The sequence below is a fragment of the Rattus norvegicus genome, chromosome 20 (genome assembly GCF_021556685.1).
Source record: "Rattus norvegicus strain SHRSP/BbbUtx chromosome 20, alternate assembly SHRSP_T2T, whole genome shotgun sequence".
Taxonomy (NCBI): domain Eukaryota; kingdom Metazoa; phylum Chordata; class Mammalia; order Rodentia; family Muridae; genus Rattus; species Rattus norvegicus.
The window spans coordinates 33,744,148-33,772,085 of record NC_141553.1 but is presented as its reverse complement, the minus strand read 5'-3'; the positions used below and the strand labels follow the sequence as shown (position 1 = coordinate 33,772,085).

The following is a 27,938-nucleotide window of genomic DNA, read 5'->3' as shown; positions in this document are numbered from 1 at the left end:
TGTATCCAACACTCCTCTAACATGTGCCTTGCCCACCTTCTTGTCTTCTTTTTTTAAATTCATAACCCATTGGATCCTTCCTGCTACTTGCCCACATATGGGCAACCTCCCCACATCCCAAAGAACTATGTCTTCTCATTCGTTAGCAGCCGTCAACTGCTGATAGCCAGCACTCAGCTCTCAGCCAGGGGGGGCCTTCTAGAGTTGGGGATTGACTTGGTTTTCTGCAGCTAATATAGCTGCTGTGATTCGTGAGTGCAGCGACAGTGCTGTGTGTGGAAGCCAAAACCCTTGAATTTCAGTAATTTGATTACCTTTGAATATATCCATTTATTTCAGAAGAGGCTAGTAAGTAAGCTTCTATTCCTATTCTGTGAAAGAATATCCTAAGACTTTAGCACTTAAATGACGTTATTGGTCTTATGGTAAACATTTTTTTAAGGAAATAAGGCATTTTTCAAATTAACTAAATTTAATTGTAATTTAAAATAAAATAAAAGCATGGCAGTCAGAGCTGCCCCCAGCTATTGACAGCGAGAGAAAATGCCCTGTAGTGTTTGCTCCGGTGCTTTTTCTTTTTCTTCATCCTGTTCTGAAACCAGACTGAAGTCTTACTGCCCAGAGGAACACAGGCACTGGTGACCATGGTGTGATGTGGTTGTGAGTTCTAGATGACTTAAAATCTGAGGTTGCAAATTTCCTCTGAGTTAAAGTCATCCTACTTAAACTGACAGTGCACACATTTTAGATCCTTATTAACACTACTGGCTTTTGCACTTATTTCCCTATTTACTGTGTGTGCATTTGTATGTATGTGAGTTCGCCCAACCCAGCTCAGATGTGGAAGTCAAATGACGGCTTGTGAGAGTTGCTTCTCCACCATAGGTTCTGGGGGTCTAACTCAGGCAGTCAGGTGTGCTGCAAGCACTTTTTCTTACTAAGCTGTTTGGTCAGTAGGCAAAGTTTTGTTCTGTTCACCTCTTATTTCATTGAAAATATTTGTTAATAACGTCTTTTGTCCAGAGAATCACTCTTTTGGGGGTAGGGGGTTAAGAGTGTGTGTGTGGGGGTCGAGGGGGAGTTTCCCTGTGTAGCCCAGGCTGGACTAGACCTTGCAAACCTTTCTTCTGATACTCCTGCACACATTAACACTATCTTTAGGAGTATATGGGAGTGTATTTTGTTCTTTGTTTCAGTATCTTGGCTAGGCTGTCTTTTGAATTTCACATTAATATCAGTGGGCTTGAATTTTTTTATCATTTTTTCATCCATCTGTGTATTTCTTGGGTTTTCATTTTTCTTTGTCTAATTTTTATTTTTTTGAGGTGGCATTGAAATATATTTACACTGTTTTTAATGCTTTTCGGTGACAGTTGATGACTTCACTCATTTCATAGTGGTCCATTTTTATGTTCTTGAGTACAAGTCTGAAGTGCACCTTATAAGGTTGCAGGCTACTGAAGGAGATGACGAAGCTATGTACCTGAGCAACTAATTAAGGAGAGGCCATGATCTACACAGAAGGTCCCTACTATGTGATAGCTGGACCTGATGCAAGAATGCTGGATACGTAGTAGGGCTGCCTTCAGAGCTTGTCTTCCCTTGTACTAGTGCTGTACTACTTGTAGTTGAAGCCCGTCAGCTGACTTCGCAGAAGGAAGAGGACACTGTACAGTGTGCAGTGCTGCTGAGCATGGGTGATGGCAAGAGTACTTGAGATATTTTAAATTTATGAAAAGCTTATCAGAATATAATGCATTTTAAGTCAGGGAACACTTGTATTCTTTTGTTATTCCAAGATACAAGTCAGAGTTTCAAGAAGTGAAGGTACAATGTTTTAGACTTACTATTATTTTTATCTTTTTTTATAGATTTTTAATATTTTTAGTATATGCTAGATCCCAGGTATTGAGGTATTTGCTCTGCTAAACAGGTGATGTTGAAGTACAGTGAGGGAAAGTGTAGATTCTGGTCATTGTTCTCTTAGAGATTCCCTAGTTCTATTGCTCCAATAGGAGATGATGATTCTAGGAGCTGACTTAGATGTACTGACAAAGACCTCAGATCTGGCGAGCTGGCGAGCAGGAGACGAAACGTGCTGAGAGTATTGTTGTGGTGTTGGCTCCACACCCAGGAAGACCCTCTGCTCCAGTTCAAGTCTGAACACAGGGAAAACCAGTGTTTTAGTTCAGGGGTCAAGAGGCATGTAAAAAATTCCCCAATTAAACTTTTTGTCTATTCAAGCATTTAGCTGATTGGATAAAGTTTGCCCACATTGAAGACAGCAGAGTCATTCACCATGTCTATTAATGTCAATGGTACCTACTCCAAACCAAGAATATTCTTACAGAAATGACTGTCCAGAGAGATGGCTCAGCAGGTAAAGGCACTTGCACCTAAGCCTGAAAACTTCAGTGTGATTCCCACATGGTGTAAGAAAAGCAGAGTCTGCTCCCTGTCCCCTGACCTCCACATAAACACCGTGGTAGGTAGTACATGCCCTGCACACTTGGACTCATAATCTTTCTCTCTTTCTCTAAACATGTAATCAAATTTGTTTTAGAAAGTGTTTGTCCAAATATGTAAGCACCCTACGGTCCAGTGACACAGTCAAGTTCACATACAAAATTAACCATGACTCACATCTGATCTTGTCCAGGATTTATGTACCATGTAGTTAAACTGAGACTGTGAGACTGTGGAAAAGACATTTACACAACTTGTCTTTCTAGTCCTCACAAAACAAAACAAACAAACAAACAAAACAAAATCAAACCAAACCTCCCCTTAATAAAGCCTTTAGGGATTACTGTATCCTAACCACTTTGACTTGCTCTTACCTGCTCTGGGATGGGCAATCCTTTCTTCCAAACAGGAATGAATGAACAGGCTGAATCACTTATGATGAATCTGTTGAACTTGGAGACTGTCTGACTGTAATAGCTAGAATTCTAGCAGAAGCTAATTGTTTTCTGTATTAACTCTGAGTTGTTTATGTCTGTTTGGTTGGATTTGATAGAGGGTAAATACATAGAAATGTATCAGTATGGAGAGTGTGTAATCAAGTGTGGAGCTCTGCAGCTTGCGAGTGATAACTGTACAGACGTTCACTGAGATGGATAGACTTTGGGTTGGGCTAATTTGGTACATTTTTAGTTGTTTTTTTTTACTTGGAACTTTTAAATGAAGTTTTAGTAAATCATTTAGCAAATGATAAAGAAACAAAAAATTCTTTGGAAAATAAAATGATATTTGAAGTGGCTAGGTTAGAGTAGGTTTGTCTTTTATGATGAATGCATTCAGTTTCTGTTGGTCATGTAATAGGATTCATGTAGACCCTCCGTAAATTCAGTGTTTCTGGTTTCTTTTTCCTTTTGTCTGTTTTTGAGACCCTGTTTTAGTAGTCTAGTGGAGCTCTCTGGCCTTGTGTAGTTGAAGCTGCCCCAGAGCTCTCTGTCTCTCTGTGTGCGTTTCCCAAGTGCAAGGATTATAGCTGGGACTATGGTTGTGCACTAGCACATAAGGCCAAATTGGGTTTGCTGATTTTCGTTTTTTATTTTTTTGAGACGGGGTCTCACTAGGTATTCCTGGTTGTCCTGGAGCTTGCTATATAGACTAAGCTGTCTTCAAACTCAGCAGTGAGATCTGCCTGTCTCTGCCTCTGAGTCCTGGGATTCAAGGCATGTGCTACCATTCCCAGCCCCAGATTATGGTTTAAGTCAGACATAGTCCATCTTTAGCAGTTCAGGAACTAGAAGCAGAGAGAAGCTCGGCAGTTAGAATAACGGAGTTTGTTAGTTTGGTTGTTGAACTTTTTCAGACAGATGTTGCCCGGGTCTTAGTGGTGTATTTTCAGACAGATGTCGCCCGGGTCTTAGTGGTGTATTTTCAGACAGATGTCGCCCGTGTCTTAGTGGTGTATTTTCAGACAGATGTCGCCCATGTCTTAGTGGTGTATTTTTCCTTCCAGGCTCGGACTATTCATCAGCATGGTTACCTGGTAATGAATCATTATGGCAGGCCACAGCTGTTCCATCTAACCCCCGAAATAACCATATCCGGAGACACAGCATAACGTCTGACAGTGGAGACACTGGCATTGGCACTTCCTGTTCTGACAGCGTGGAAGGTAAGCTTATGGAGAACGGTGTGAGTGAGAGACAGTTCTGAAGATTATAAGGAATATTTAGGTTGCTGGTAACATTCAGTATTGCTATAAATGAAATATCAAATTAAATTCTCTGTTTATATTCCATTTACCCTTGCACTCAAAAAAGATTTTTATTTTCAGCTATGCATTTCCAGAGCACGCATAAGGTTGATTGAGGACTAAAGTGATTTCCCATATACTCTTTATCGCCACACATATACATCCTTCCATATTATCACTGCTCAACCAGAGTAGTGCATTCATCATAACAGATGAAACTTCTTTTGCCACTTATTACTGTATTACTTACTTTCTGTTGCTTTGATGAGGCTCCCGATGACGGAGGCAATTACTAAGAGAGAGTTTAGAGCTTACAGTTCTGGAGGGTTAGTATGTATGGTTGGGGAGCAGAGGTTATGGGCAGTAAGCTGCTGGAACAGTGGCTGAGAGCTCACATCTTGAGCTCTAACTAAGAGGCAGAGAGTGCACTGGGAAGGGCTGGAATCATTTGATACCTCAAGCCTGCTCCAGTGACCTACTAACCCTCCTTTAACAAGACCACACCCCCTAATCCTTCCCAAGCAGTTCTATCAACTATTCAAATACTTGAGCCTATGGGGCCGGTGCCATTTGAAAATGCATCACAGTTGCACTTGGATGATCAATTGTCATTATACCTTTAGAGGATTTTGAATTATCTAGGAGATACACATCTGAAGGGGCAGAACTTTGAGGGTGTTTTCATTATAGTTTAACTGAGGTAGGAAGAACTGGGTCCTAGAACACAGTTTTAAAAAAAATGAAAAGAGAAAGTCATATGAAGATAAGAAAGAAAATATTTGGAATTATCAAATTAGTAACTTAAACCATTGTTAGCATTTGGGCATGATGGCCCATCGTTAATCCCAGGACCTGAGAGACATAGGCAGGCAGATATCTGTGAGTTCCAGGTAGCCAGGGGCTACCTTGCCCCTTTACCCTAAATTGTTAAATTTGTTAGAAGGCCCCATGTAGCTAAACCCTAGATCAGAACAATCTAAGGGCCCAGGAGGCCTTAGAATGGCGGGCGCTGCACTTCAGGTTTACAGGCTGCTGTTGTGAAGCCCTGCTGTATAGTCTGTGTCTGTGCAAATCAGTAGGGAAGAGTCACCTTACTTCCTTGAAGGTTTCAGAGACTGTCTAAAAACAGGATGTTGGGAAGCCCTTCCCTCTGAAGGCCTTAGGGGAAAACATCCCATTTTCTGGCAGCCTGTGGCATCCTTTCCTGGTATTTGTCTTTTTTTCATGACCCCTTTGTCTTTAGATCTTGCTTTCTTCTCCTTATAAGGTAAATGGGATTTGAAAACACCAGTCAGTGGCATTTGTGTCTGTCTAATTCTATCTGATATCTTCATTTTGATTTCATCTGCAAAACACTGACTTTCAAATGAATTCATATTTACATGTGTGGGGGTGGGGGGAGAACAGACAGATACGTGAGAGAGAGAGAGAGAACGATTTTAATGTATCTTAAGTAGGATGCGACATATTAACAGACGCTGTTCAATCCGTGACATTTTATACAGCGTATGAGGCTGAAAAGCGTACAGAGGAGCATGAAAAGTGCTAGGGGGTCGTTTGAATTCAATTGAATTTAAAAATAAAGCAGGGGTTCTGGGCTTGAAACTTGTAACAGTGTTTTTGGTCATTCTCATTAATAAACTTTAAGAGTTATTAATAAACATACTGATGTGGCAGAGACGACAGAACAGGGTCTAGAAGTGCAGAGGGAATGCTCTGTTTCCTTAAGGTTGTCTTCAAAGTTTGTGTCTTAAGTAGCTTTTTCTCTTCCTTAATTTTAGGGGTTCTAGTGTAATGCCGTCTCAGATAATGACTTGAAGTCTAGAGAAAAATTATGTAGCTCTTGAAGAGTTGACTTAAAAGCTCAATAATTGCCGAGTGAATTCCTTAAGCTCAAAAGAACATACTATTAACCAGAGAACTGATTATACAGAGAATATACTGTTAATCGATTATACAGAGAATATACTATTAATCACAGAACTGATTATACAGAGAATATACTGTTAATCAGAGAGTTGATTATACAGAGAATATACTGTTAATCAGAGAACTGATCATACAGAGAATATACTGTTAATCAGAGAGTTGATTATACAGAGAATATACTGTTAATCAGAGAACTGATTCTACAGAGAATATACTATTATCAGAGAACTCCAGAGCTCTCCAGCCCGAAGCCTTCTTTCCTCAGTTTAGCTAAGAGAACTTTAAAATGTCTTTCGTGTATCTCAGGGCCTGTAGAGACTGGGGTGCTGCTGTCTTCCTAACAGTGACTAGCAGAACACCCAACATCCTTCACCGAGGAGACTGTAGTTTTCATAGTTTCCCAGAACTCCTGATTTTTCCTGTGCATTATTACTATTATCATTGTTGTTATTATCAAACTTCCATTATTAGTTTGTGCTTTCACTTCCAAGCTACTTCATAACTGTGGTTTTGCCACTTTAATGAGTTACAGTGTAAATATCTGATTTGCAGAGCATTTGATGCCCGAAAGGGGTCCTGACCACAGGCTGAGAACCACTGTCCTAGAAGATAGTATTATTTGCTTATTCTTCTATATGGTAAAGCCTTCAAGATGCGAAGACAATGCAAGTAGGGTAGACATTTTAGGAAGGATAAGGAATATGAAGAATTGTGACTACGAATGAGATAGAAGACTGAATATGGGTAACGGAAGCTTGACATTTCTATGGAAAATGAATCAGAATTGTGGCTTGAATGATGAATTTTACTATAGTAGTTTGAAAGAGAATGGCCTCATAGGCTCAGATGTTTGAACACTTGGTCTCTAGTGGTGCTGCTTGTGTAGGCAAGGAGATGTGGCCTTGCTGGAGGAGGTGGGTCAGCAGGGGTGGGCTTTGATGGTTCAAACCTTGAGCCATTTCCAGTTCATGCTCTGTGTGTGCCTGTGGTTTAAGATGTGAGCTCTCAGCTTTCTGCTGTGACCTTGCCTTTGCTCTGCCATTCTGGACTCTTATCCCTCTGCAATAGCAAGCCCAGATAAACTTGCTCATAAGCTGCCTGTCTTTTTTGATGTAACACTTGATTCTTGGTGTATATTTCCTCTTCTGAATTGTTGTTATGCCTTTCATGATTCCTGTTGTGTGAGAGCTGGGCTGTGTTGTGGTTCCCTGTGTTCTTTGGCAGATGTCCCCAAGTCCAAAGGTTGATTTATAAATGTCCTTTTTCATTATTAAATTTGCTTCATGGCATATCTTTTTAGTAAGGCCTAAAAATAACTACTGTGGAAAATTGCTGAATGCCGTGAGTAACCTTGTATTAGAACACAGTTTATAGATGGACGTCTATAGTATAACGTGAGCTTTAGTACACTGTTCGCTGGGCTGCTTTATGATATGTTGTATGAAAGTGATGTATGTGCTTCACACACTCAGTCCTTGGTTCCATAAATTGTCATCTATTAACCAGGAGCCCATATTTTTATTATTTATAAAATTAACCTAAGCTTGCTTACCTAATTTTTCTTCTTTCTTTGGTACTGGGGGTTGACCTAGGGCTTTGCACACATTGGGCAATGTCTGACCATTAAGCTGTGCCCACAGCTAATCTACCTGTGTTCAACATATACTACAGAACATGTCTGCAACAGCCTCTGGAGGACTTAGCTTCTTTTTCTAGTCACGGCTTTTTACTACAGCCCTGACTTGAGAAGTCCCTCCCAGGGCATGTATTGTCATATTAATTTTCTAAACAATGTACATTTTGTTTAAGTGTTACCAAATGTAATCTGAACTTACTTAAAAATTTCAAATAAAACATTCCACAAAGTACTTTATAAGCTTTCTTCAAGTCTTTTGTTGGTTGTTTTGTCCAAACAATACTCTACCATGTCTTATAATTCAGAGATTTAACCCACTGTAATTTACTTGTAATAATACAACACAACCTCACTTTGTCCTTACTATCCCATACTACCTTCAGTAGTAATTTTGGGGTTATTTTTAAAGAACACTTATAGTAAAGAAAGCTACAGATAGAAGACAAGTTTTTGTTTTTTGCCAATTTCCTGTGCTAATTTTCTTGGGAATGATAGGCTTCTCCAATTAATTTCATTTATTCTAAATAAACAGACCCAAAAAAATAAAGTCTTGTTAATCATATCTTCATTAGATGTTTATACTGATAATAGGTCATTATCAGTGAAGTGTTTCCAGCTCATTCTGTATATTTCTATGAGAGGATCACTTGATACATTGTTTTCATCTTAGGGCAAAATCTAGGGCTCTCTCTGAGGTAAGAGTTTCCTCAGTCACTTATTTGCTTAGCTGTGCCTTAGTGTCTCCTGTGTGTTAGATCCAGTGCTATCTAATTCTTAGAAATGAAGCAGCTATTTCTCCTGGTTGGTAACAAACATCTGTCTTGTGCATTATAGGAGAAACTCACAGAATGATGTTTAAGCAGTCAGAAGATGGTAGGTGCTGTCTGGGCAGGCTCAGGGAAATGTAGTATTGGTGGAGAGATCAGCTTGATCAGAGTCTGGGAGTGAGAAGAGTACTGGGGTTTATGTGCTAGTGTGACTGATAGATCATAGAAAAGCTAAATTGGATGTCAAGGGATTGTTGGTGTATTTGAGTAGCAGTTGATGGTAACTTGTTCACAAGAAGAGACTGAAGCAGCAGCAAATGAAATCACTCAGGTGATTAAAAAAGACACACACACACACACACACACACACACACACACACACACACACACACACACACACACACACACACAGAATCCCAAAAAACCAAAACCCTCAAAACTACCTTCTCTTCCTGTTTTTTGGGCAAGGTCGTATGTATCCCAGGCTGGCTTGAACACAATATATAGCCAAGGGGTTACAGGCATGGGTCATCAATACTAAGGACTTTGAGATGTCACAGCACTTGTGGTCTTAACAGGAGTGAAAATGTCTTCTATGCTAGGTGTGGTAGCATACATCTGTGTCAGACTTGGAAACCTGAGGCAGGGGGATTGTGAAATCCAACCAGAATGGGATACAAAGAAAGTTTTAAATAAACTTCATCTATATACTAGGTAGACCTTATCTTAAAACCAACTGAACAGAAAAGCCATATATTTTCAATATAATATACTCGATATATGATTAAAATTTTATCTGAGATCCTGGGGTAAAACCCAACCATTTTAACTCAGAGCAGTGTGGTAATGTGTCCAGAGGGCCCAGTGTTCCAGCAGCGGAGCCGACATTCCCCACATCTCACTCTATGGCTTTTCTTTTGAACACCCCTCCTTCCCATGTACCTATGCTTGGAAAGAACATGGAGGAAAGAAGACTGGAGTGTTGTCTAGCAACATTGGATTGAGAAACAGCCCAGGATTCTATTTTGAGTCCTATGCTGGGTTAGCTAACATAATCTGTGGGTCCCTTCTTAAATTGCAAATGCCTGTAGGTCAAAGCACACACAGAATATTTAAGAAAATTTACCTAAAAATACAGATTACTTAAAGTATTAATTTAAAAAGGAAGGTATTATTTGTGGTGTAAAAATGTGTTGTAGTAAATATATAAAAAAAGCTACCATCCTGCGCTAGTGCCAGGTCTGGTGGGCTGCATGGTACCTGCAGGATATTTTTATCTTAATCAGCAAAGCATCTCAACTGCTAAGCTCCCAATCTCTATCCCACACCGCCACCAGCTATTCTCTGAGCCCAGCAGCAGCCGCCCTCTTGCAGCTCTCATGCTGCAGACTCTGCTCACATTCCCAGCATCCACCCCCTGTGGTTATAGTCACAACTCCCAGTAACCCATTAAAATCAAAACTCAATAAGTTTGTAATTTAACAATCAGATTTATATCAGTAAATTCAAACTCCGTAAAAGATCTGTACAATAAACTCACAACCAATTGGTAATGATATAAACTGCCCACCTAGATAAGACAGTTGTCCTACAGAAATCCATCCGTTATGAAATATTCATTTCATAAGGCCACACAGATCTGGGTCGACCTTCTCTGCCTCCATCTTGGTTCTTCTCTTCTTTCTCCTCTCTCTCCTCTCTTTAAAACTCTATGCCTGCCTTCCTCTTTCCCTGCCTGATCACAGGCCTTGCCTTATCCTGTGCCAGCCCCTCACCTGCACAGACATCAGCTTCAAAAATGTTCTTCCCATATGTTACATACAGTACCCTATGAGTACAGCATTAGCAAGAAAGTTAGAGAAAAATAAAGCTTGTTATTGTGAGTGAAAATGATTGCCTTGTGATTAAAGTATTATTCATATTGTCTAATTGTGCTACTATATTTTAAACCAGAATGTCTTGATTTGAGATTTTGTTTTTAAATAAAACTCATGATTATTATCAGTTGGATCTAAGAATTTTTTTGCACTTAATTCATTTTTGCTATAGGAAAAATAGATCAGAAAAGATGCAGAGGAGGGAAGTTTCTATATATGAGAAGATAAGAATCAGTGTGCTCACAGATAAAATAATACACTTTTGAAACAGAAAGTTGAGATTTTGTTAAAACGTCAGAAATGTTATCTGAAATGTAATTCATTTACATTGCTAGGTTACAGTGATGTCCTTAAATGGTCTTAGTGGCCATCACTGGCTCTTTACGGTCTCCTGAGCGTTCAAACGCTGTCCCCGAGTTTGTAGAAGTACTGCTTCCAGCCAGTTTCAGATTAAACTGCTTCCAGCCAGTTTCAGACTCCTCTGATGGAATTTAAACGTGGGCTAGATTACATCGCAGTAACTTGCATTTGAGATTTGTGTTTAAGTAAAGCAATTTAAAGCGTACCAGGAATTACCTTGTATTTATCTTTAATTAGATTTCCTGGGCAAATGTTATTTTTAAAGGGTCAACACAATTAACAGTTTCTAGATGAATCTTTTGCCTCAGAAATAACAGTCAGCCCCCCAGATGCTCATGCTGTCATATATGTGAGGTCTTGTTTGTTTATTCATGTGCTGTATGTGCATGTTAAGAATGTATGCATGTGTAAAAATAGACCAGCTTCTGAATTTTAATTTTGATGGTAATGAACTCTAAATGTTATATTAAGTTATAGTAAGTTTTAAGATAAATTCTTATATTTATCTTAAAACTGTGGATATTGGTTGTGGTTGACTTTGGAATATGTAAGCTTGAAGATTTTAGAACTGGAGTCATACCCAGGGGAGTGGCGTTTTCATGAATTGAGCAGTAGAATGCTTGTTTAAGTGCTGTTTCTGAGGCCCATTTACCAGGACTGATTATGATTGGTGTAAGAGCATATTCCAGGTAACCTTTTTGCATGCTAAGGCTTGAGACTTCCTAGTAAGGAACTTCTAGGAGTAGCTTTTGTCCTTAAGATCATATTCTACAGACACAATATTTTGGTTGCATTCAGATTTTTAGTGAATTCAAGAGTAGTGGTAAGGAAGTGGCCCAGTTGGTGAGGTGAGCCCTGGCTTCCCCCCAAGCACCTCACAAAACATACAGTGCTGTCCACTTGTAATTCTTAGAGGGGAAGGCAGGAGATCAGAGGTTCAAGATGATCCTTGGTTACATAGCTAGTTCAGTGTTTCTGGGTTACATGAGTCCCTTTCTCAAACAGACAAAAGACATTAAAACTTTAACCCGATGAAGTGGCTTTTATTGCCAATTATTGATCCTTTATGCAACTGAGAAATACCAAGCTACCGAAGCAGTTAGGAAAATGGCACATTGCTGGTCCCCAAGAGGCAGCTAAACCTGGTGATTAGGTTTCAGTGTCTTCAGTATCATGGAAAGTAGACTATCACCTGGTGTAGTATTCACACTTCTCTAACAGTGTTCTGGAGATACTTCAGTCTCTTGAGTAGAAATATGGCCAAGTAATAAAACTCTATTCCCAGAAGAGAAATTAAGACCTCATGGAAAGTAAAATGTGAAAGCCAGGTTTTCCTTGGCTGAAGGGATTGTGGGAGGCCCAGCCACTAGGTTTCAGACATGAAAATGTGAAAAGGATACTGCGAACAGATGATGATGCCCCTGGAAACCAGTGGGTAGTCAACAGAAACCTCAGTTCCAGGGTTGTGCTCACATGGTCTAGGAGGTCATGTAGGCCCCGGAAGGCTACAGTCAATTTACTGTTGCTGACTCCTCAGCACTGATTGAACTGTGTTGCTAGAGAGACTTCATAGGCATTGGTCTCAGGACGCTGAGGAATCAAGCTGGAACTGGGATGGAAGCCTCCTTCCCACTCTTCAGCTCGGTCTTCAGCTCTCTACTGCTAGACAGTCTAGCTGCAGACACCAGTGCTGCACGACTGACAGGCCAGGACACTGTGCCTTCTGGTGCAGTAATGCATGTCAGTGGCAGGGGAGCATGTGCTCCGGATCAGTTTGTAGGCCTGCCCCATTGGAGGGAATTCACGCCGATCACCACCATCTTGGTCAAACACCTTTGGCTGGGGAGGTAACGGGCCCTAGAGGGGAAGTTGCTGCTGTTTTTCTGCTATTTTCTGCTAATGATGTGTCCATCAGTCCATAGGTTTGTACCCATGATGTATGTGTCCAGTGTATGGATATAGGTTAAGTGCTACTGTCAGCTTCAGTTGGAGAAGCCCCTGTTTTTGCAGTAGGTAGCAATAACTGCAGAGACTTAGAACTGGTCAGAGTGCTGAGAATAAGGGACTGCTAAATGCTCAGCCATAACAGGAATTCTTTGTCGCCTACTTCAAGGCTCAGGGCATATTGCAGAAGAGGGCTGAAAGGGTGTAGGAGCCAGAGAAGGAGTCGAGTGGATCGGAACGCTCTTGAGAATCTGACATCACCATTGCACAAGACCTGTGCAAGATTGTGCCTGCAGCATTCTGTCACGGGTGGGGTAGGGAGAGGGAGGAAGGGCCAGTGAACGTCCCTGCCCAGGCCCTCTAGGCAGATAATGAACGGTAGGTAGCTAGGGGACCTGGGCTCATTAGACACCACTGCTCCCTGAGCTCCGATCACTGTCCAGTTAGGGGAGGGGAAGGTATTGTTTTTAGCGGGTAGCACTGATGAGGAGTGTGCGTGCTCTGTAAATTATCCCTCTCTAGAACCCTACAGCAGTAACCCTAAGGAAACTCACCTGCCCTTCAAGAGTGAACACGGCCATAGAAGACGACTCTCGTGGGAGCAGAGGAGGAACGCTAGAGAGAGGTGGCCGGGGGAGGGAGGAGAATGTTAGAAAGTGTGTTGATGATGCCTTGTGTCTGATAACTTAGTTATAACAGTTCTAGCTGTTTCCTCATTCTGAGGAAGAATGCCAGAAGAAATACAGGCTGAGAAGCCACACGCAGATGTTACTTTGGCATTTTGCGTTTACCCGCTTTAAGCTGTTGGTTGGAACTGACGTGGCCGTCTTGTCTTGTTGCAGACCACTCAACTTCCAGTGGCACGCCATCTTTGAAGCCTAGTGGATCGCTGCTTACCCCTCCCACTGCCCATGTGATGCCATGTAACTCCAGTGCTTCAGTTTCCAAACACAGGGGAGATCTACCGTCAGACGGCTCTAAATGGAGTACTAATCTCATGCAGACACTGGGAGAGCACGGCACAGGGGAGCGGGACTCCTCCCTACACATGAAGGACTTCAGGCCCCTGAGGAAGTGGTCATCTCTGTCCAAGCTTACTGCCCTGGAGAACCGCAACCAGAGTGCCATTGCATACACGCAAGAGTTGAGGAATGTCTTGGAGAAGACAGGGAAGGGCAAGGCTTTCACGTCCCACTTACGGACCTTTGGGCCTAGCTGCTTCCATGACACTATGGAGATGCTTAAACTGGAAGACAAGCAAGTGAACACGAAACGGCCATCAACTCCGCACTGCAAGGATAAATTTGAGAGCTGCAACAAAGAGGATGTCAGAGTCTCTTCCTCTGCTCTCAGGAGACAGACTTTAGACATGACATACAGTGCCTTACCTGAGAGCAAGCCCATTGTGACAGGCTCAGAGGCTTGTGAGTCTCCAAAGTATTTAATGCTGGGCCAGCAGGCAGTAGGTGGAGTTCCCATTCAACCTTCTGTGAGGACTCAGATGTGGCTTACAGAGCAGTTACGGACAAACCCATTGGAAGGCAGAACCACAGAGGATTCTTACAGTTTAGCTCCTTGGCAACAGCCACAAACTGAAGAGTTTCAGCAAGGAAGTGAGACACCAATGCAGGTAAGGCTCACAACCTAGTGTTTGCCTCCCCCCAGTGGTTGTTCTGTTCATTGCAGTAAGTACACGACTACACCCCAGGCTCCGTTCTCCAGCTCTCACAAGTTAATGAGTGTAAGTGCCATAAAATTGACGCACTGTTTAGAAAGCTTACAAATCCTTTGAGATGAATTAACGCGATAATCTTAAATATTGTACTTAGCTTGGCTTTTATCGTCTCACTTGTTAAGTAGGCATAAAAATTAAACATGTCCAGTCTAAGGAAATGTGAAACAAACAGAAGCTAACATGGAGTCATAGAAAGAAAAGGAATTTGAACAAATAGGTCATGGACTTTTTTCTGATTATGTCACATTTAGAACCTAGATAATTTTTTCTTCATAGGTTAATTTTTTATTTCTTTTAACCTGCATACAAAGTGTTTATTTCATTATAGGATTTTCATACATTCTTTTTCTTGGTCCTCAGATTCCCCTCAGCCCACTTCTGTCCTACCATCTCTCCCCTTTCCCTTTTCCCTTTGCTCTGTCACGTATATTCTGCTATCCTCTTTTTATTCTTCCTCTAGCTTAGACCTTTCCAGTTTCAGAACTGTCAACCCTCACATATACAAGAATTAAAGTCTCGATTACAAATATGAGAGAAAGCATGCGGTATTTGTCTGGGTTACCACATTTGATAAATGTAGTGATTTCAAGTCCATTTGTTTTCTGCAGATGCCATGGTTTAATTTTTCTTTATGGTCAAATAAAGTTGAATTGCGTACCTGTACCACATTTTCTTACATGCTTACAGGTTGGTGGATTTCTAGGCCGCGTTTATTTCTAGTCGCTATGAATATTAGTAAACATGGCTGTGTACTCGTTTCTTTGGTAGGACTTTCGTAGACTCTTTGGGGACTTGGTCTGGTGTAGCTGAGAACTCAGGTGTCTTTTGACCTGGCGTTTAATTTCTTTGGGCCTTCTATAAAATGAGAAGGTGGAACCCAGCTATTTGTACTATGTTGATAATGCTTTCTTTGTATTTAAGCTTATAAGTCAGCTGCAATTTTCAAGAAATGAATGGAACATCAAGATTTATTGAATTAGTTTAAAGGGACTACATAACCACATACAGAGAAACATGGTGTATTAATCCCTGTTAGGTCTATGGAATAACATGCTAGTAGGTAAATTTCTTGATAAGATATGCACTAAGGAGAACAATGCTCAGTTTTGAATCTTCGTAGAACACAGTAGAGGGAGAAACTCCTATACAATTTGGAGCAGTGTTTCTCAACCTGTGGGTCCCAACCACTTTGAGTGGTTGAATGGCTCACAAGGTCACCTAAGACTATCGGAAAACACAGATGTTTACATTATGTTTTATAACAGTAGCAAAATTATGTGGTTGGGAGGTCACCACAACATGAGAGACTTTATTAAAGGGTCGCAGCATTAGGGGGGTTGAGAATCACTGCGCTAAACCATCCAGAGAGGGGAGGTGGTGTAATACTCTGAAGCCTTTTCCTCTGTGGTTGAAGAAAACCATCTACCTTTATTTGGTTTAGGATGTAGTTCACCACTAGACTTGGCTTTTTTTCTTTGTGTTTTGGTATCTCACCCATAATACTCCAAATTGTCTCTGTAAGGTTGTGATAGTCTTGACTTTGTTCAGGAGAGAATGCCTAATTTAAATGTGCCCCTTTTCATTCCTTGTTTTCAAGGAGGGGTGTGAGAATGTAGATCTCCTCGACACATACAGTAACCATTAGATTCTCTTAAGCTCACAGTGGATCTGCCCCATGGTGGTGAAGTAGTGAACTATATTGCTAACTTTGCATTTTCTCATGTTCCCTGGGCTGTAACTGTTAAAAAATGGACATGAAATTTTGTCTTACGTGCTCCACTATGTTCATCGCAGCCTTATTTATAATAGCCAGAAGCTGGAAAGAACCCAGATGCCCTTCAACAGAGGAATGGATACAGAAAATGTGGAACATCTACACAATGGAATATTACTCAGCTATCAAAAACAATGACTATGAAATTCATAGACAAATGGTTGGAACTGGAAAATATCATCCTGAGTGAGCTAACCCAATCACAGAAAAACACACATGGTATGCACTCATTGATAAGTGGCTATTAGCCCAAATGCTTGAATTACCCTAGATGCCTAGAACAAATGAAACTCAAGACGGATGATCAAAATGTGAATGCTTCACTCCTTCTTTAAAAGGGGGAACAAGAATACCCTTGGCAGGGATTAGAGAGGCAAAGATTAAAACAGAGGCAGAAGAACACTCATTCAGAGCCTGCCCCACATGTGGCCCATACATATACAGCCACCCAATTAGACAAGATGGATGAAGCAAAGAAGTGCAGGCCGACAGGAACCGCATGTCGATCTCTCCTGAGAGACACAGCCAGAATACAGCAAATACAGAGGCGAATGCCAGCAGCAAACCACTGAACTGAGAACAGGACCCCCGTTGAAGGAATCAGAGAAAGAACTGGAAGAGCTTGAAGGGGCTCGAGACCCCTTATGAACAACAATGCCAACCAACCAGAGCTTCCAGGGACTAAGCCACTTCCCAAAGACTATACATGGACTGACTGTGGACTCTGACTTCATAGGTAGCAATGAATATCCTAGTAAGAGCACCAGTGGAAGGGGAAGCCCTGGGTCCTGCTAAGACTGAACCCCCAGTGAACGTGATTGTTGGGGGGAGGGCGGCAATGGGGGGAGGGTGGGGAGGGGAACACCCATAAAGAAGGGGAGGGGGAGGGATTAGGGGGATGTTTGCCTGGAAACCGGTAAAGGGAATAACATTCAAGATGTAAATAAGAAATACTCAAGTTAATAAAAAAAATTTTGTCTTTATATAAATCATAAAGTGGTTTGACCAGTTAAGGTATTCTCAATCATGTTAGTGGAGAATTTTCTGTTTTTTTAAATGAAGATTTTGGTTAAGAACATAAAAGACTTTTTTCTTTAAAATGAATTGTGAATGAACAAAGTCTGGCTTGTAGCTTGTTTTATGTTCTTTGAAAAGAAAAAAATTTTCAGTTTCATTATTTTTGCATGCTGTTTTGTCTTTAACTCCCCAGCTGAGACAATGTGCATGCTGAGAAGGTGACCATGACGTGCGGTTGCAGTTTGTGACACAGTGGGTAGCTTGAAGTGTCTACTAGTGGATACATGCTCTGTGACTTGCTTTGTCTGTATCTCTATTTCTATGTCTATATGGATTATCATGTACTTTCAAGATATTAAAAACCTGGTATAGCATATAACCAGATCTTCTAATGTGACTGATTGCTTTCCTGCTTTGCCAGAAGATTCAAAATAACCAGAGGCTAAGCAGTACTGTTGTATGTACGTCCACCCTCTCATGTTTGTCTTAGGAAATCTTGATTTCTACTTTATTTGGGGAAAGTGCCCCCCACTCTGCCCTTTACAACACAAAACTCTTTATAATGACAACATTTTATAGTAATAGCATTTAATTGTATAGCAATTGCACCAAAATCATAATCCCATCTGAATATAGGCCATTCTTATTGCATTTTATAGATAAACATTTAACTACTGAAATGTAAAAGGCATTAAACATTAAATGTTTGATGAGAAGAACTTATGAGTTGACAGTTGGTGTGGTAGTGAGAATGTAAAGGGCCAGGCGCTTTTCACCTTCCTTTTCCTCTCAGCATGGCAACTACGAACTTATGCACTTGTACATAATTCCGCAGACCATTCACCAGTGCTTCTCAACCTGTGCGTTGCAACCCCTCACGCAAACCTTTGTCTACACAAATATTCGCAATTCATAGTGGAGGCAAAATTACAGTTATGGAATAGCAACAAAAATAATTTTATTGTTGGGTTTCACCACAACATGAGGAACTGTATGAAAGGGTCATAGCATCACAAAGGGAACATTGATTTAGAGATTATGTCATCCATGTTTTATAGTTTCTGTGATGGGCACCCTCACCCCCAGCCTTTTCTGAAGAGACGCCTATTAACGTGGGACTCCTTTGTGGGCTACTCTTTGGATAATTTCTGAAACCAGACATCTTCCTTTCTATCAGGGATTCAAACAGTTCGAATCAGCATGCCTTCAGCTGCTCTGTTAGGGACCAAGGTGAATACTGATGCGCCGTATCTTCGTAGTAATCATTATGGAAAATATATCTAATTATAACTCTCCTAATAGCTGCTGTGTTGGTAGAATGCCTTGAGCTGGACTTAACACTGTGGGAGTGCACAGGAGAGGTGTGAACTGTGGGAGTGCACAGGAGAGGTGTGAACTGTTTTGTATTGGATAACTTAAGTTAACTAAATTTTGGTGAATGTTTTCCAATACAGTTTTTAGCTCCTAATCTTTTAGTATTTATTGAGAGATATTAGGAATTTAGAAAGGGAAATTGAAACCGTGATTAGTAAGGATTGTAAAATAGAATCTCTAGTTTTTAAGTTAGGAGAGCAAGCCTCTCCTCTCTGGGGGATGCAGGAAGAGAGCTGTACCCCAGCACAGCTGTCTGGTTTGTTGTTATCATTTATTATCTGGAGAAGCCCGGCACAACCCAGGAGATCTGTGCCAAGCCAACCTTCGGGTGAGGTTCTGATGTTTTAGTGATTATCGCAACCACACAGTAAGATGTTCTTGCTTGCTGGTCAAACCCTAGAGAGAGCACATTTGTGGTTAATGTAAATGTGCTTGAATTCCACAATTAGTGGAAAAATTAGTGAAGATTTTTATATGAGAATATGCTTTTACATTTCCCTATTTGACTCTCATAAGCTTAAAAATAATTAGTGTTTAGAAAAAGGGCACAACCTTTTTTCAAGGTATGTGTTCTGACAGTAATGACCATGACTTCTGAATCATTGTCATCGTCATGGTCATCGTCATCGTCGTCTATATGAGGACCCAGTGAGCTATTTTGAATAAGAACACTTCATTTAAATTATTATTTTCTACTTTGTGCAGACCTGAAGAATATTTAGTTCCTATAAAAAAAAAGTGGTGGCAACGCAGTTTAAATTTCATTTATTCCCCAAACTGAAGCTATAAGTTGAACTTTCTAGTGCTGGATATAGAAAGTGAACTTTTTTTGTAGTGCTGTTTCAAAATTAAAACTCATACTACAATGTCAGAAGTATTTAGGAAAGACATTTATGAGCCACACTGAGGAAACGGGCAGCTACATTGTGCACACTTAGTCGTGGTAAAGTTTACAAGATCCAGCCGATGATCACACTGGCTGCCATCAGTCTCACTCTTAATCGTGACCTTCACGACGATGTCCAGCAGGAAGGCGGCGGCACTGCCTCCCTCGTGGTGGAGGGCCAGGTTGTAAGCTGCGTTGGCATGGTGCAGGTCTGCGGTGGCGACAGCTTGTCACAGAAGCATCACAATGATGCAGATCAGCAGCAGACATATCAAGATGAGACAGAAATTGATAAAGAGGTTCTGGAGGTTCTGACGCGCTTGCTGGGGCATTTCAATAGTCGAGGCTCTCCTGATAGCCGAGCGAGTAAGGTATTGGACTTTTTCCATGATGCCAGGAAGACAAAAGTAGGAAGACAAGTCTTTTTTAAGTAGTCAAGAGAAAGATAAAAAGTTGATAGCAGGCAGCCAAACGCGAGCTGTCTCCTTTTAGGAGGCCTGGAATGTAAAAATAGTAAAAGGATTAGGTTCATACTAAACCCATTCTCTGGATAGATATGCAGTTTTGTACCGGTTCATGTTCCTCAGTGCTGTATTTTATCACTGTCTACAGCCCCAGCCTCTCTGCTCCTCTCATATGTTAGCACTCGTCCTGGGTGAGCGGAGGGGCTGGAGGTTTGGCACCTATTACTTGATTCATGGAATGCTTCTTTGGGACGGTTTCCTTGTTTGTTTGTTTGTTTTTTTTTAAAACTGTTTCTCTGTAAACACAATTGGTATGAACATTTATTATTATAAATGTTTCGGAACTAATCATAACAAGATGCATATAGTAACTTATATCTTGGATCTTAGTTTTAGTTTGAAATAAAATGGTTAAGTGAAAAGTTAAATATGAAGTAAACAGGTTCTAGCGGCTTGCCATTTTCCTTTATGGTTTATGCTTTTGTGGAATCACACAGTGCATTTAATCGTATACATATCCTCCTGACTCCTCCCAGGTACAGCCTCCTGGTTAGTGCTACTCTAAACAACAAGGTGGTCAAGTGCTGAAGACCGCCAAGCTCGGGAGGAGGCACAGTAAGGGCTATGATTCTGAACTATCCCAGACAGTTCCAGTTTTCAGCTAATCCTGATGGCCAGGGGTGGGGTTGTGTCCCCCCCTCCCCAAGCTCTTAAACCACTGCTGACCAAATAAAGCTTATTAACAGAAAATTAGTACAGGTTTAAAATAAACCAGTGAGCTGTCTAGAGGCAGCGGCTGCTTTGACTTCGAGATTATTATTGTTTATCACTAACATTTTATTTATTTATTTGTTTGGACACAGGGTGTTGCTAGGTAATCCTGACTAGCCTAAAACTTTCTACACAGAACAGACTGGCCTCAAACTGGAGGCCTCCTTTCTGCCTTTGCTGACTGAGTGAAGGAGTTCCCAGGGCTGGTACTTTTTTTTTTTTTTTTTTTTTTTAAGAATACTGTTTACAATCAGTTTTAAAACAAGAATATAAAATAAAGTGCAGTTATTTACTGTCTAGAGACAACAAGGTCTGATTTATTGAGAAATGCACTCTAGCTGGCAGGGTTGACGGTCTCCGTCGGCTCTCAGCTCAGCTGTGGCCCTGTACCCGAGGCAAGTGCTGGCGAGTAGAGAGACTGGGACGGGGGAGATTTGCATCATGCAGAACCAGTTAGAACTTGGTATTTATTTTTAAAAAGAAACCATGTTATATGACAGTCAGATGCTGTAGTTCCCAGTTAGGTCTTCAACTTGGCTCTATTATATTTTGAATTTTGAAAGAGACTGGAGATTTGGCACATGTCTCTGTCCTTCATCTATGTATGCCTGTGATAAGGAACCAAAAAGAGTCAATTTATATCCAACTGCTTTCAGGTGTTAGTAATAACAGTTAACGTTTGTCTAGCGTGTGTGCATTGTTTAGGACAGGTGGCTGAATTTAGCCATAGACTTTTCAGTTTAAAAGATGGGAATTCAAACCTGGCTTATTTAATTACTTTCCTTTGAATTCTGCAGATAAAATACTATAGCAATAAAGTACCATCAAGTAGTATGTGCTCCTGTTAGTTTACTATAAATCTATGTAATTTATAGTGTTGGAGAGTATATATTTGACAGGTTTTTATAGGAAGATGCGTAATGCAGTATAGGTATGAGAAACACAAATGAGCACTGGTAATCCCCGCTTGAGCCTACATAGTTTTTATAATGTTTCAGTGATTATTAAAAGATGTGTTCACACCTGCAGTTCCAGTGTACGTGAGGCCATGGCAGGGTGGTAAGTTGAGTGCAGCCTAGATAGGGAGTGAAGCTGTCGCACGTACATGTGGAAGAGGAACGAGCTTTTCAGTTCCTCCTAAAGCACGCACGGGAGCCATGCTCCATCTTGACACTTGGTGATTCAGTCCCAGACACGCCTCATCTCTGTAAACACCGACTGTGCCTTTTGCACACATTGTTCTGCCTCTGCCTGGAACGCCCTTTGCCCCTTTACCTCTTGATTCTCAGACAAAACTGATTTGATCCTTAAAGCTCAGTTGAAGTGCTCTGTCCCGGTAAGACCTTCTCAGTCAATGTAGACTCCCCAACCTGCTGAGCCTTAAGTCTAAAGTCTTGCTACGTCAGGCTGTGCTTTCAGTGTCTATGTCCCTGCCTTGGGCTTCCAGTCTGTGAGTGAAGGGAGCAATGCTGACTCTGGGTCTCTGTGCAGAAAATCAGCGTGATTTAATTAAGTCAAACAGTTGAATGAGATTTTTATGACTAATTACCATATTAACCAATTTGATTCCTAGGATTTGATGTTGAACTCATCAGCACAAATGTTCTTAAGTCTCTTCTATTCATAGGTGAAGAAAATATGAGAATATGGCTTAGGAGGACTTCCCTAAATTAATGGTTTCTTGTTTAGCCCAACATTAAGTTGAATTAGGCTTTGCACAAATGTATCTATGAGATAAAAAGAGATATGCTGTCAACTATTGAAAATATACTTTCAGGGGCTGGTGAAATGGCTCAGTGGTTAAGAACACGTACTGCCCTCTCACAGGACGTGGGTCTGGTCCCCAACACTCGTTAGGCTGCTTGAAGCCAGCTGTAACTCTACCTCAGGCTACAGCATCCCCTCTTCTGGTCTCTTTGGGTACCTTCATGCTTTCATACAGACATATGCTTAATGAAAACACACAAATACACCCAAATAAAAAAATCTAGAATAAAATAAAATATGATACATTTAGAACATCATGTAATAGCCCTTTGTTTCCATAGAGAAATTAGATATACAGGACACAGTGACGGGGAAAAAATAACGTACTTCTTGGCGAGCTTAGAAACGTGTCATAATTATTAAGTGATTTGTAACAAGTTTAAAGTAATGACTAAAACTGAGCATATATCCACTTTATATAATGGAATGTCCATGATATGCATGTAAATTTTTGGCTCAGTTTATTCTGTAGTGCTATAGCTCGGATTATTTTCTGGGTTTCTAAAACATGCGGGGTGGGGCTTCCTTTCCCAGGCTGAGAATTGAAAGTCAGGCATTCAGAATAGTCAGTTTGTAACCTGGGGTCAAGTGGTCACTTTGTGTTCTGCACTGACCATTACTCTGAGTTTGGAAATTCTGTAGTCTCTTCCTGTCTTATAGCAACACTAAGATTGGGTGGGCAGTGCACAAAAATAGCATTTTAGGGTGTTCAGAAATAGTGTGCCCATCTTATTGGATGTTTGCTAGAGACTCAGAGCCTGTTTAATTATGGACTAATTTAAAGTTTAATCTTTCTGACTTTTGTACCAGAGTTCTGAAAATGGTGTGTGTTTGGTTGTGGGAGATATGAGATCCTGTCTTTTAGTTATTCTGTAGGAAGCAGAAGAGTACCCAGTGTTCTATGTATGTGGGATCTGTTCGCATCTTTGGAAGGGTTGAATGCTATCACCAATCCTTTACTTTTCTTTCCTAGTGAGAACTTTTATAGTCTTTTCTCTCTCTCTGTTTAAAGAAGTTAAAATTGAAACTTAGGAAATTAAGTTCAAAAGTATGATTTTTTTATTTAATAGGAGGAGGAAAGAGGAAAACTACAGGCAATCCTTCAACTATCATACTGCCAGGTTTGGTGACTTGTGCCTTAGTCTTATCATTCCAGAGAGAGAGCAGAGGCAAGCTGAGGTCTGTGAGTTTAAGCCAGTCTCATCTGCACAGCAAATTCCAGGGCAACCAGGGCTTTCTAGTGAGACCCTGGCTACAGACAGACAAACAAACACCGCCATATCCTTTGTTAGGAACCTGTCGGGTAGAAGACATCAAGCCTTGCAGGAGTCCTGATCTTGGTCTGCAGTGAACATACTTCATGTCAACCTGTTAGCTAGTTCACTGTGGTAAAGTTCTTGTAAGACTGCTGAGTTGTGAACTAGGAAGTTCTTTTGTCCCCAGCTTTGTTGTATCTGGTTGTGATAAAAATTCTGTAAACAGAATGAAATTGGACCAAATTAAAAATTTGGTCTGTTTAACTCTTTCCCTCTGAAGTTAGCTCATGGCTATTGCTGTTTTGTCTGTAGGTTTGTTTTAATTGATGTACATTTATTTTACATGTGAAATTAAACATATTTGTTTGAATTAACACAGCCCTGTTTTTAGACTGTGTGGTCTTGCCTGGTCTGTGTGTGTCACACTGGTTAGTTAGTCTTGAACTCTGCAGTCCTACTTTAGCCTGAGATTCAAGTGTGCCACCGTGAAAGTGCTTGTAGCCTTACATGAAGCTTCATTGAAGCTTCAGCATCTGTATTTTTTCCCCCCTTTGGAGCTGGGGACCAAACCCGGGGCCTTGCGCTTGCTAGGCAAGTGCTCTACCATTGAGCTAAATCCCCAACCCTCCAGCATCTGTATTTTTTAAAAAAGAGGATGTGGGCAGAAAGTACTGGGGAAGTACTAAGGAACATTGAGCAGCACTTAGTAAACAAACCCCTGCTAAATAGTGCATTGATGGACTCAACTCATCGAAAGCCGGAAGATGAAGTTCGCGCTCTAAAGCACTAGAGGTCCTCGGTTGACCGGGACTCTGTGAGGGGGCGGGGCACACACTCAGGCTTTATCTCCATTGTTTATTTAGTAATGCGTGCTTCAGAATTGTGCTGGGCCAGGAAGCTGAGGTACTACACACTCTTGGAACTGTCCGAAGAGACTGCTGTTATCAGCCGTGCTGCTGTGGTTTAGAAAGGTTACGTTCTTCAGCCCCAACTCTTAAGTTTTCACTTTTGTTGCTCTGATCAATGTGTGAATTCCTATATTAGATGAAAATTATTCTCATAGTGTAAATAGCAATGCAAAATTCATTCAGGAACCTTGAAAACAGTGACCTTGGATAGTTTGTAAATTGTAAGAAATGAAATTGATGGAATGTAGGGATGGAATAGAGTATTGAAGCCTTTGTACAAAGTTATGGGAAAATTAATCTGATTTTTAGATAACAAGTTTAAATGGATTGCAGGTATATTTTTATCAGTGAAGCAAGCTAAATAATTGGATATTTTAATTTGACTGATTGTAGTATCTTAATGTCTGCCTTTGCTGACTAGAATTTACTGCGTGAAAACTAAAGACGTCAGTAACTTTTTATGCCTGACTTGGAAGATGATGTTTAGAATATCATAGAGTAGTACAGATACAACACTTGATGGCTCTTAAATGAAACGGAGGAATGCTTTTCAGTTAGCAGAAGTTTGCATCCTCATTTTTCCTTGAAGTAACCATTGGTAGTGTTTAGCACTTGTGAGGATGATGGTGTATCTTAGCCTCGCTAGTCACCGTGGGGTTAGATGTGCAAATGACCTCTTCCTCAAGGTCTTGTATTTGGGGATAGCTCTGTGAACCTCATAGCCCTCACTTGTTTTAGAATCTGTTTTCCAAATTATGATGTAGAGATTCAAATACACCAAGAATTAAGGTAAAAGGGAGTTTTTGTGTGCACTTAGGAAATTGTTCTTTAGAATAAATACAATTACGTTATCTAATTTATAGAGGTGATCTATAATCATTCTCACTTAATGTTTTAATATATAATTTAAATTATATAACCAATGCAAATATTATGTCTTAATTGGTGAGATTAAGAAATAATATTAATGTATGACCCAAATACAATAATTTTCCTTTATGTTTACTAATATATTGTTAAAATAATTTTGATTTGCTTTAGGAAATGACATTGATGTGACTCTTTTTGGTAAAGCAATTTTTCTCATTTTTTCCATTATATTTCATAATTTTTATATTTTTTACATTTCTTCATTGATTTTATCTTTTTTTTTAAAGCATGTACCTTTATAAACAAAATACTTCAATGTCACCATAAAGCTAGTTTTGAACACATGGTTCAAGCATACCTGGCACTGTACTTTCTATTGAAAATTTTAACTACAGGCACTAATTATGCCATCCTCTTAACCTGCTAAAGATGCTTTGATAGCAGAATTTATATTTTTTCTAGAAGTTGTTTATATAAGGGAATTCTGGTGGGAAGAAACTCATTACCTACCCCCTACTCCACTGAAAAACTTTTGTACACGTCATTCTAGTGTGGGAATGTTATTGATAGGCATTACAGTAAAACACAGGGACCAGGGAGACGGCTCACTTGCTGCCAGGCCTGATGACCCAAGCTCAGTTCCTGAAGCCTACGTGTGGGGGGAAAGAACTGACTCCTACAAACCCTCCTCTGACCTTCACACACGTGCAATTGTATGCCCCCCCCCACAGTAAATGGATAAATAAAAAGGTAAAAAAATGCAGAAATTTGCCAGATAAACTTGGCACCAAGTGTCATTTGTACAATATCAAAGGAAACATATTTTTAGGGTTACAAATTTATTGAGAGGCTGGTTAGGGTTCCTTGGAGTTAAGAGCACATACTAGAGATGTTTTCCCGACAAGAGTTCTGCGTAGGAGACAGCTGTGTTTGAGTTAGAATTACAGGAATTGAGAATTATAGAGGTCAGTTTTATTTAGCATTTATGTATGATAGGAATGTAAGTAGTAAAGTAAAAGTGAGTTTTTTCTATGTCATCTAATAGGTTTAAGAGTAAGAAAACATTTTATTTAATTGAGCTTTGTAACAAATAGCAATAATACAGTGTTGCATCTCCATTCCTGGATATTTTGTTTTACTTCTAAATTCATGGCAGGAAACTTAGGAACAATGGAGAGTAAAAATGTGATAAATGTACTCTATGTTAGAATGTATTCAAATTTCCTTAGAAATGTTCCTATGCCAAAATGCCCTTTTTATTTTTAAAAATGTTGAATTATTTTTCTGTCATTTAAAAAAGATGTGTTTGTTTTAAAAATATCTAACTTTTTCTTTATAGAATCAAACTGAAACAAACTATTCTCTTTATTAAAATGAAAGTTCTAGAAGTATTTAAAGGTTGACTGGAATTTTTAGAGAGTAACAGTCATCAAGAGCATTTGAGAAGTAGTCTCCATTTTCTGTTCTTTAAAATCTCTTTTACTGTCTCACCTTAAGAGCTACAATGATATCATCAAGTAAGTGCGCTCAGTGTGCATGCCCCACAGTTATGAACAGCTGAGAATAAGCTGTGTCCCCCAGCGGTAAATAAGTGACCTCATCCTGCATTGTTCCAGCAGAGCCACATAGCAAAGGAAACCATTACGTTTGCATGAAAATTAATTTATCTCTACCAACATATATGCTAATATAATTGGGAGGTTTTTAAATCGGGAGTTCATATGTGCAAAACCAAAATAACCAAATGTAAGTAGCCCAAACAGGCTGAATAGGATCTCTTTTAAAGTGGTCTAATTTTACTGTCAGTAAATGGGTGAGATTTTATTTAGAAAGTAAGCATTTTGTCATAGATTCTTTTGTTATGTAGCTTTTGGAATTTAGGGGTTAGAATTCTTTTAAAAGTTTAGTAAGATCGAATTACAGAAAGTAAGAATGTCCAAAGTCAGTGATACCGTGCCTTACCTTGGCTTCTGTGATCGTCACAATGCAGACTGTTTAGTTGTGTGAAGTCTGGGAGCTCAGCTGCGCAGCTTTCTATCCTAGGTTTATGGGAACAGTTGCAGTAGGTGGAGGAGAAAAAGCATTCTAGGGAGGTCTTATGACATCACATAGGAATCCCAACCTGTGATTGGTTAGCCATGCTCTTATCACAGCAAACCTTAGCACTTACCCTTAGGTTTGGACATGTCGGTAACATGTTGTGCTTCACCTCTAGTTTTAATGTAGAGCTGTGAATGACAGGTCCCTGAGAATAAAGTACGTCTGAAACGCAGCTTTACAGTGGCTACACACACCTTCAGACTTGGGGAGGCTCACACCTGCTGCTGAGTGCAAGAGCTGAAATCCTGTGAAGGAACGCAGGAGGGAGGCTGCAGGCGCCACAAGGCAGGGTA

At 40.3% G+C, this 27,938-nt stretch overlaps 2 protein-coding genes and 1 long non-coding RNA gene across 9 annotated transcripts in view; 1 reads left to right on the top strand and 2 right to left on the bottom strand.

Moving 5' to 3' along the window:
• Positions 1–27,938, top strand: part of Cep85l (centrosomal protein 85-like) — a 177,692-nt gene that overhangs the window by 88,933 nt on the left and 60,821 nt on the right. For all 4 annotated transcript variants that reach the window (XM_087596739.1, XM_087596738.1, XM_087596740.1 and 1 more), the window contains 2 exons: positions 3,971–4,129; positions 13,566–14,353. In XM_087596739.1, coding sequence (XP_087452865.1) covers positions 3,971–4,129; positions 13,566–14,353 — 947 coding nt within the window. The remainder of the gene's footprint in view (positions 1–3,970; positions 4,130–13,565; positions 14,354–27,938) is intronic.
• On the bottom strand, positions 1,853–14,310 carry LOC147998648 (uncharacterized). Of its 4 annotated transcripts, XR_015645868.1 has the most exons (5): positions 14,112–14,235; positions 13,927–14,013; positions 13,278–13,338; positions 3,998–4,166; positions 1,853–2,159 (listed from the first exon to the last, which is right to left on the bottom strand). It is a non-coding gene; the product is annotated as an uncharacterized LOC147998648 (long non-coding RNA). The 4 variants fall into 4 exon arrangements; XR_015645867.1 differs by lacking the exon at positions 3,998–4,166 and having other exon boundaries at positions 14,112–14,261; XR_015645869.1 differs by lacking the exons at positions 1,853–2,159; positions 3,998–4,166 and adding an exon at positions 11,798–13,023 and having other exon boundaries at positions 14,112–14,256.
• On the bottom strand, positions 17,825–27,579 carry Pln (phospholamban). Its single transcript, NM_022707.2, is given in 2 exon segments — positions 17,825–20,006; positions 27,508–27,579. A coding segment is annotated over 1 exon segment (159 nt). The 5' UTR covers positions 19,899–20,006; positions 27,508–27,579; the 3' UTR covers positions 17,825–19,739.